This window comes from Sinocyclocheilus anshuiensis, unplaced genomic scaffold, assembly GCF_001515605.1.
Source record: "Sinocyclocheilus anshuiensis isolate Anshui unplaced genomic scaffold, SAMN03320099.WGS_v1.1 scaffold684, whole genome shotgun sequence".
Lineage (NCBI taxonomy): Eukaryota > Metazoa > Chordata > Actinopteri > Cypriniformes > Cyprinidae > Sinocyclocheilus > Sinocyclocheilus anshuiensis.
In genome coordinates, this window is record NW_015554107.1 from 949,441 (window position 1) to 958,958 (window position 9,518).

Genomic DNA, 9,518 nt, shown 5'->3' on the forward strand with positions numbered 1-9,518 from the left:
TTTGAGCAGTGTAGAGTAGGGCTTGTTGTTTGTCATTTCTCCGATAACAAATGCAGACATGGTTTTATGTTTACGCGGCCCGATGACACAGTATAAGTCATTATAATCCGTAATTATGTCCCCACTGGATGCAACAAATGCCTCGTTTATAATGGGTTTTAATGTTTTTGTCTCATCACTCCGGCCGGACAGGGCATCACAGTATGTTAAGGGGTGTAACATTTCCGTCACACGCTTGAGGTCTTTGGCTAATCAAAATGCACTGGATAGCTGGCCAATCAGAGCACACCTTGCTTTTCAGAACGATGAGCTTTGTAAAGATCGACACGTTTCAGAAAGGCGGGGCATAGAGGAGAAACAATAATGTACAGTATGTGGAAAATAATGTGTTTTTTGAACCTTAAACCGCATAAACACATTTCATTACACCAAATACACAAAATAATGTTCTTTTTAGCAACATCATATGACCCCTTTAATAACAATGATATTAATAAGAAATGGTTCCTGAGTTGAAGACTGGAGTATTGGCTGCTGAAAATTCAGCTTTGCCATCACAGGAATATGTCAAATTTATTACAAATAAAAAGCAGTTGTTTTAAGTTGTAATATTTCACAATATCCTGTTTTTATTTTTTACAAATTTTTTTTTTTTTTACTGTATTTTTGCCCAAATCTTATCCTCTTTCTTCTAAGTTAGTGCCTTTTAAACTATAATTTTCAGAATTACAATTCAATGTTTTAAGTAGTGCTGTCAAGTCAATTAATCGCATCCAAATTTCACGTGTCCAAAGTTTGTTTACACATAATATGTGTGTTTACTGTGTATATGTATGTATAAATATACACAGATACATGTATATATTAAGCGTGCGTATGTATGTATGATATTCATATGATTTATTATATATAAATAAATATTGCATATATTTCCTAAACGTATATTATACGTATGTGTATATACAGATAAATATACACAGTTCACACACATTACATTACTTGATTTGACCGCACTAGTTTTAAGTTGTTTAATTTGTTTCTTGTGCTGTGGCAGGTTTTTGAGGAGGACTGGGCTCTGTGTGCTCCTGACTCTGGCTGTCCGTCTGAGAGTATGCTGGAGGATGAGTGTTTTATAGACCGCAGCATGGCACCTCAGTCTCAGGCCTGTCTTCCTCAGTCCAGTCAAGATCACCTGGTTCTGGAGTGGGACCCTTCAGTGGACATTGGTGGTTCAATCTCCCATGATGGCACAGACTCGTCCTCCTTCAGTGCAGCTGCAGGTAGGGATTGCCCCATAATACAATCCAATGGTTCCTCCAAGCAAACATCTCCATGTCCATTACTTGTAAACAGGGCCAATGGTGATCATGAATTTTTAGCTGGTGATTAAATGACGTGAATAATTGTGATCCAGTGATTTACAGGGTAAGCTTGAGACACAAACCTTGAAGGTTTTTTTTAACATTAAACTGAAAATCATACACAGAAATGCATAGCAGTGTTATTTTAATATTTATATACTATATATTAATATTTTGAGTTGGCTTTTATTTTTATATTTTCTGTTTTCGTTTTCATTTTAGATTAAGTTTGTTATTTTGCTATGCAGTTTTGTCATATAATTTTTTTTATTCCTAAATAGCTTTTAATGTTTTTTTTTTCAGTTTTACAGTACTTTTAGTTTAAAAAAAATCTAAGAAATCTTTCCTCGTTTTCCATTTAATATTTCTGTTTTATTTCATTTACCAACATCAAGGTCCACATCATTTTTTTTTTTTTAACCCAGCCAATCTAAATATTATATTGTAGTAATGTTGATTTATTTTTGTGGTTTGCTGTTTATCTATGGTTGATGTCTGTTATTCACTTTCCACACATCATTTCAAGTGAATATTAAATTGAAACAGGAGCGTTTTGCATTCACTATGCATATTAACACCTTGTTAATGCTTTCATGTGCATGTGGTGTGAACCACCGCAGGTGCTGCAGAGGCATTTATGCTTCACGTGTGAATTACAATCAGGCCATTATGTAATAATCATGACCCCAATTGAGGACTGATGAGTTTATTGCATTTCGTAGCCCTTTATTCTTTGTGATGGCTATACATTTCTAGTGGTTTATTGTTCTCTTAAAACACAGAAACTGTACATTTTACCCATCTGGGGGCTGTTTCATAAAACAAGTTTACCAAATAAGCCAGGTTTATTTCAGTTAGTCTGACTTATTGTCAGTTGATTTGGTTCAAAATAAGTCAGACTAACTGAAATAAGCCTGGCTTATTTGGTAAACTTATTTTATGAAACAGGCCCCAGGTGCATCAACATTTTCTTTCTTCTTCTCAGGTGTGCCTTACACAGATGAACCAGCCAAATATCCTCAGAGGAGGAGAGTCTACATGAGTCCTGTGGACTCGCAACCAGACAATGCTGCTGTCAGCGTCAAGCAGCCAGTAAGTCCATCTGACAGCTCAGCTTCATCTTATCCTTATTTACATTATGAACCAAGAAACCACAGCCCACGTTTTAATGTATGATATAGTGTATTTGCATACATTTTCCATCTAGCAACGAAATGTAATTGAAATGCAAATGAGCGGATTGCGTGGTCTTTTTTTGGGCTTTCAACTGAAAAGATCACAATGTGGTCTCTGTGTTTGTATGCGTGCATAGACGTAAGCACACGTGTTCCTGCACATGTTGTAGCATGCAGTGTATGTAACATGCAAATAGATGGTTACATGTTAGTTGGTGTGTTTTTTTCTGTATTGAGCACAGCTGGCTTCAGATTTAACTTTAAAACAATTTAACCACTCTAAGTGCATTAAAGCAGGGGTTTTCAAATTAGGATCCAGGACCCCCAGGGGCTGCAAGGGAATTCTATGGGGTCCTTGGAAAAATTTGTCCGGAAAAAAAACAACTGTATAAATAAATAAAAAGATTAAACTAAATACATGATTCAAATAAATTGAAATAAATCTAACAGTACTATAATAGTATTATAGTTTATAAATGAACAAATTAATACAAATAAAACTTATTTAGTGAGTATAAGAAAAATGTAATTATGTAACAGAAATAAGAAATGTTAAATATTCTACAAATATTTACACGCATTTATCATTTCATAAATATAATTATTATAAATGTTATATTTGTGTATAAATTGAGTCTTTAAAAAATCAGTGAAAACATTTTTAAATAATCTGAAATAAGATTAAATGATTAAAGTAAATTAATAAATATAAATGCATTTAAATAATCGAACAGTACAGTACAATAGTGAGTGGAAAATATTTAATTTCTATTATAATTTACATAATTGTATATGTTAATTTTTTAAAGCTTAAATTGGATCTTTAATGCATGAAACTAAATGGCTGCCTTTCGAATTTTAGGATAGGGGTCCCTCGCACAAGGATGATCATATTTAGGGGTCCGTGGCATCTTAGATTAAAAACCCTGCATTAAAGTACATTTCTTTGAAAACAAATGCATCTTTATGTATAGAAGCAAACCTTGATGCTAAAAATGACTATGAATATCATGCATGTGTGTATTTCTGTAATGTAGGTAAATGCTGAACGTAGTTGCTGTGTTTTTCAGGGCATTAAGAAGAGCTTAGAGTATGCGGCCCCACCCCAGAGGCCAGTGCCAGGTAAAGCCGTGGCTCCTGATTGGTCAGTGTGACTGGTGCCATCCACTGAGGGCAGTGTCCCTCTCACAGCTTAATCACTCGATAATCATGGAAGAGCTGCTCTCAATTTGGCTTGTTTTCTAATATCCTTGAAAAATAGCCAAGAGCCACCAAAACCTCGATTATGAGGGTCATGATGGGCAACGATCTCAAAACTTTTCAGCCTCTGTATTGTGATTTAGCCCATTCAAAGCAGCAGCTACATCTCCGATATATATCTGGTGCTTATATTCAGGAATTAGACATTTTATGGTATATATCTTGTCTAATCCACAGTCAGCATCAGGAATTCTTTTCACTGCCTCGTCCTGATTTGTTTATGCTTAGAGACTTTGCTAATGTCTGTTTTGCATGTGTGTGTGTGTGTGTGTGTTGTGGATACAGTCATTAGGGCTGGCAAGCATCAGTACGCCGGACCATTTAAGACTTCCACACCTGAAACTAGGGCTCCTGAATCTGTGACCTTTGACCCTGAGCGCATCAGTGCTTGGCTGGGCCAGACGCATCAACTTTGTTCTAAAGCCGTCCAGACAGAGCATGATCCACAGGTATATTTTGCTTGGTGTAAACACACAGTTTGGATGTTTTTCCTACAACCCAGGAATGTTGTTCTGGGACCTGTGATTAGGGAGGCCTCACTAAGGTTCTATATTATATACTACTGTTCAAAATGTTTGTTTGTTTGTTTGAAAGAAATTCATGCTTTTATTCAGTCATATTTTTATTCGAGCAATGCATTAAATTGAACAAAAGTGACAGTAAAGACTTTTATATACAAAAAACTTTAAATGTCAAATAAATGCTGTTCTTTTAAACACTGTATTCTATATGTTTCACTGTTTCCACAAAAATATTAAGCAGCACAACTGTTTTCAGCATTGATAATAATAAGAAATGTTTTATGAGCAGCATATCAGCATATTAGAATGGTTTCTGAAGGATCGTGTGACACTGAAGACTGGAGTCGTGATGTTGAAAATTCAGCTTTGCCATCACAAGAATAGATGACATTTTAAAATATATTAAAACAGAAAATATAACCATTTTACTGTTTTTATATCAAATAAATGCAGCCTTGGTGAGCATTAGACACTTCTTTCAAAAACACTTAAAAATCTTTTGAAAGGTAGTGTATATAAATGTTTAATCTGCTCTGTGAGTAATGCTACTCATTACACTGTCTGTCAAAAACCGTTTGATGGCTCTTGCAGATTACTTTTGACATTAGCTTGATGTCAATATTATTGAATTTTTGTTAATATCAGAGGTACATCAGTGTCACTTACTTAGAAGCAGTAAATGTCCAGCTGCTGCTGCCCATGTGTTTATAATGAATTCCAGCTCATAAAATCATTAGACTATCAAATAGATTTAGACTACATTTTATATAGCCATTAATTATAGTGATTATATAAAATCATTGAACTTTTCATCAATGGGACAGTCTCTCACAAAATGTCAAGATGTAGAAATTCATTTTCTATTTCTTGTGACCTTAGTTTTAGCTGTTGATGTTTAATAGATACATTTTAAATTCTGAAAGTCTGTGACTGCTTTAATTTATACTTTTTATTTAACCTGGAAATAAACTTATGCTGATAATATAATTATAAATGAGGGAAAAATAATAATACACATTGCATTAAATCACAAAAATGCACTAGTGGGCTTTTGGGACTCATATGTTCTTCTACACTGCACTGCATCTACAGTCTTCTTCATAACTTGCTGATTTTGTTCTGGATTTAATTTCTGCTTCATCGGTGTACATATTTAGTACTGCAGTCATAAATGCAGAATGGCTAGTGCAATTGCGCATGGAGAAATTTTTGCCAAATCTCATTAAGACTAGACACTGCAGTCACAGTCTGTGCACATTATAACAGTCTCTACTCTGTTATAGTCATCATGCTGCTTTTCCACCATTAATAGATGTCACATTGACTTTCTGAAGACCTGTTTGTGTCCTCAAAGTGTTGTTTAAATCTACATTCATAAATCTATCATATTTATCAAGATTTCTGTGGCTAAAAGCTTATTTTAGGGATTTCATAAAAGAAATGTTTACGAGGAATATGAAGCACATATTATTCAGCCGTGCTAATTAAGCCATCTCAAATGAATCTGTACCATCTTGACTTAAAAAGCTCATCGCGAGATGGGAGGGGGGCGACGTTGGTTTCTGGTAAAGAGAATCCTCTGCACTGATGCAGAGGCCGATCTGCCTGCCGATTCCTTGGAAAAACCGTCGAAAGAGAGAGAGACCATTTCCATTTCAAAGAGACTCTTGTAATTTCTCAGCGCTCATGGCTAATTGGCAGCTTTACAGGGATGGGGAAAAAGACCCGCCGCTCTAACAGGCTCTATAATGGCTGCCGTAATTGTGGGCACAAACATAGTGAGGATCTGGCGCTGCAAAAGGGCCAAGAGCGCCTGTGTAATGTCACACTAAAAGGTGGACGAGGCAGTCAATCTGTTGGTCCCATTAAAGGACTCAAAGAATGAGAGCAAAACCAAGAACACAAAAAGACAGAGCCGCCTTGAAACTTATTAGTTAATGGAGCCCGTCTCTTTCGATTTACAAGCGCCTTTTGTAGCATAGCGAAGCTGTCACTTGTAGTGAGAACTCTGCTGTCCACTCTTTGGCAGTCGAAAGTGTTTGTTGCTTCTGTGAATCTTTATAGACGCGCTCCAGTTCTTCATCTCTGCCGTCCGGAAAGGAGGAGGAGGGAGTTGAGTATCAAGAGAGCGTGCTCCCCCAGAGACGACCCCACCCACCACACATGTGCTCCATCCCCCGCCCATCCCAGTCATGTGACCTCCAGCATCAATCTTACCACCGTCACGAAGACCCACAGGTATATCTCGCTCGCACAGACACGTACGCCCCTTCTGCACAAGCACGCTTCATATGTGTTACAAACACCGTAACTGCTTTTCTGATCACCTGGGGTTTGCGAATTAAAGCCAGGCCTGTTAATGTGTAGCAAATGTGGCGCCTTGCATGATTTTTATGATGTGCTTTACACCTCTTAACACACCCCACACATAATTGCACTTGTAATGTGCACCGGTGCCAAAGAACTGGTAAACAATAGAGTCCCTGCAGGGCTTTGTTAATCTCAAGCTATTATCGTCTTGTCCCTCTCTGTCACTAGAGGCAGCAGGAGAGACTTTGTTTCCCCGACTCTTTGGAGGACAACACCCATGCAAAGTTGAGTCGGTGAGAAAGTGTGTTCCTATGCAGACTTCAATGAATTTGATTAATAAGCTGGTTGATTTATTATGGTAGGCATTAAGTATTTTCTAGTGCTAAATTGCACCTTGAGTAATTTTTTTTTCTGTGAACAGCTGGGAAAATAACCTTTTGAATGCTAATGCATTTCTAATGACTATTTATTTTTTTATTATTATTACTTTTTTTAATAACTTAATTCAACAAGGAAAAATTGATTGGAAGTGACAGTAAAGACATTTATAATGTTAAAAAAAATGTTTTTCAAATAAATGCTGTTTTTTTTTTTTTGTTTTTTTTTTCCTATTCATCGTATAATTTTTTTTTCACAAAAATACTAAGCAGCACAACTGTTTTTAAAATTGATAATAAGAAATGTTTTTGATCAGCAAACCAGCATTTGGAATGAAGGATCATGACACTGAAGCCTGGAGTAATGGCTGCTGAAAATTTGGTTTTGCCATCACTGGAGTAAATTGTTTTAAAATATATTCAAATAGAAGAGTTATGTATGAATTGTAATATGGCACAATATTGCTATTTTTAAAGGAATAATTCAGTCAAAAATGAAAAATTCTAATTTCCAACCTGAATTTTATTTCTTCAGCAAAACAACTTCTGGCTCAGCAGAAGTTTTTTTTTTCTCTCCATACAGTGAAAGTTAATAGGGTTCAATATTATTTTGTACAACATATTTAATGTTGAACCCAAGATTCTTACCATTGAGCCAGTGATTTGGGCAGTATCCAAAAAAGGCATGTTTAAGGTCTATTGGATTGCAAAAACGCAATGAGAATCATTTGACAAAGTGAAGTCATATGCTTCCCTGACCAGTTCTTTAAGGACAGCCTTGGCTTGCAGTTCTACCTCACCAATGCATACCAAACTTAAATTGTGTAAATTAAAATTGATTTATGCCAGAGATGTACAATCCTGCCTCTATCCTGCAGAGTTTAGCTCCGATCCTAATTAAACACACCTGAACCAGCTAATCAAGGCCTTCTGGATTACTAAAAAGAAACTTCTAGGGCAAGTTAGAGGTAAACTCTGCGGGAGCAAGATTGGACAACATTGCTTTTTGCCAATTATCACCATAGCAGGGAACAGGTCTATTACTTCTGAAAAATGGCCTTTTATCATGATGTATTTCTGTTTCCAGTGAACTGTGTGGACCGAAGGTTTCTGCTGGCAGCTTATGGCACAGTGGCTCCTGGCTTTTGGGGCCCTTGAGGTTTTTTAACATGCGAAAGGCCTCAGCACCACTGCTGGTCCTCCTATTTGCCCTCGTGCTTGCTGTGGTGATCTGGCCCCTCATCTCGCTCCATGATACCTCATGCCATCGGTCCAATACTCTGACCCGCTCATTTCACTTGGCCCTACATTACAAAGGACCCCCGCCCACCTGAGGACACAAGCAATAACGGCAAAAAGTTTAGTAAGCACACACGGGATTGTTTTCAGGGTTTTTCGTATGTTTTTTTCCAAATTTCTATGAAAGCATGTGTCACCTGAAAACGGAGTGGGTCTCTATATCCGTTTGGATGCATGACCAGGGTTGCGTTGGTCATGGATTGTACAAAAGTGTCCTTAAGTGCCGTCCACAAGATTTAAATATGGTTGGACTCAAGGCCATCAAAGCTTATGAGTGCAAACTAATATAACAAGTGCACTTAATTCTGCTCTGATGCTAATTTTCTCACAATGTAAGAGTGAATTGTATAAAACTAAATTGATTTGACAGCTCTGGAAGCATCTTTGTTTAAAACTGCCATGTTGAGCAAGTTTACTTGAATTTTTGACTGACAGATTAAGCATTTTTGGCCAACCAGTTATTTATAGGTTTGTTAGAGGCAAATTTAAAAAATAATAATTTAAAAAGCAGATTGTTTATGAATGAAAGGGGTGCGTGTGTATGTGAGTGCTTGCTTTAAGATTTTTTGTTTGTTTGTTTAAAAACAAGTTTTGTACAGAAAGAATATAATTAAACATTTCATACTGCATCACAATATGCAATATTTGATCAAGAACCACTGTACTGTACACTGTAATCGCTGTAACATTTATTTTTAAAAAGGGTATTCTGCACTGTATTTAATAGATTGCATCAGGCCAATGAAGAAGATAAGCAAGCTTTAAAGCGAGTCTGCACTTGCAGACTGTTATCCTCTGTTATCCACTTGTAAAATAAAAGAGATATGTGAAAACAAGTGGCTGGCTGTGGATGGTGACATTGGAATGTGTGTAGAGTGATACGCCGTGTGATTCTCATTGGGGGAAGCAGTCAGTGTCTTTCTCTGTGTGTCTGGCTTGCTGGACAAGCTGAAAGAGGTTTTTGTGCTGCTGCCAGAGACTAACACTCAAAAAGATTATGAAAGAATGTTTCAAATTCAATTAGCACACAAATGATCTTCGCTGGAAACGTCTGCAGATGGCCTTTCAACCTCATCTCGACCCATTCAGAGCTCTTGGGAGTTGAACTATAGTCAACGCTGCAGAAAATAAAGTATTGTGTGCATGGGTAAGCAAGCCTGTCTTTGTTTGATGATGATTTTATTTACTTGGCAAAAACGGAGTCTCAAATTGAAC

The 9,518-nt window shown here is 36.7% G+C and overlaps 1 protein-coding gene across 4 annotated transcripts in view; it reads left to right on the forward strand.

Annotated features, from left to right (window-relative positions):
* The window catches only part of LOC107669729 (nesprin-2), a 25,854-nt gene extending 16,963 nt beyond the window's left edge, over window positions 1-8,891 (forward strand). For 3 of the 4 annotated variants that reach the window (XM_016462098.1, XM_016462100.1, XM_016462101.1), the window contains 7 exons: window positions 1,055-1,280; window positions 2,347-2,453; window positions 3,607-3,658; window positions 4,082-4,245; window positions 6,382-6,555; window positions 6,856-6,920; window positions 8,092-8,891. In XM_016462098.1, coding sequence (XP_016317584.1) covers window positions 1,055-1,280; window positions 2,347-2,453; window positions 3,607-3,658; window positions 4,082-4,245; window positions 6,382-6,555; window positions 6,856-6,920; window positions 8,092-8,338 — 1,035 coding nt within the window. In that variant the 3' untranslated portion in view covers window positions 8,339-8,891. The remainder of the gene's footprint in view (window positions 1-1,054; window positions 1,281-2,346; window positions 2,454-3,606; window positions 3,659-4,081; window positions 4,246-6,381; window positions 6,556-6,855; window positions 6,921-8,091) is intronic. The other variant, XM_016462099.1, reaches the window with a different exon arrangement.
* Window positions 8,892-9,518: the final 627 nt, after the last annotated feature.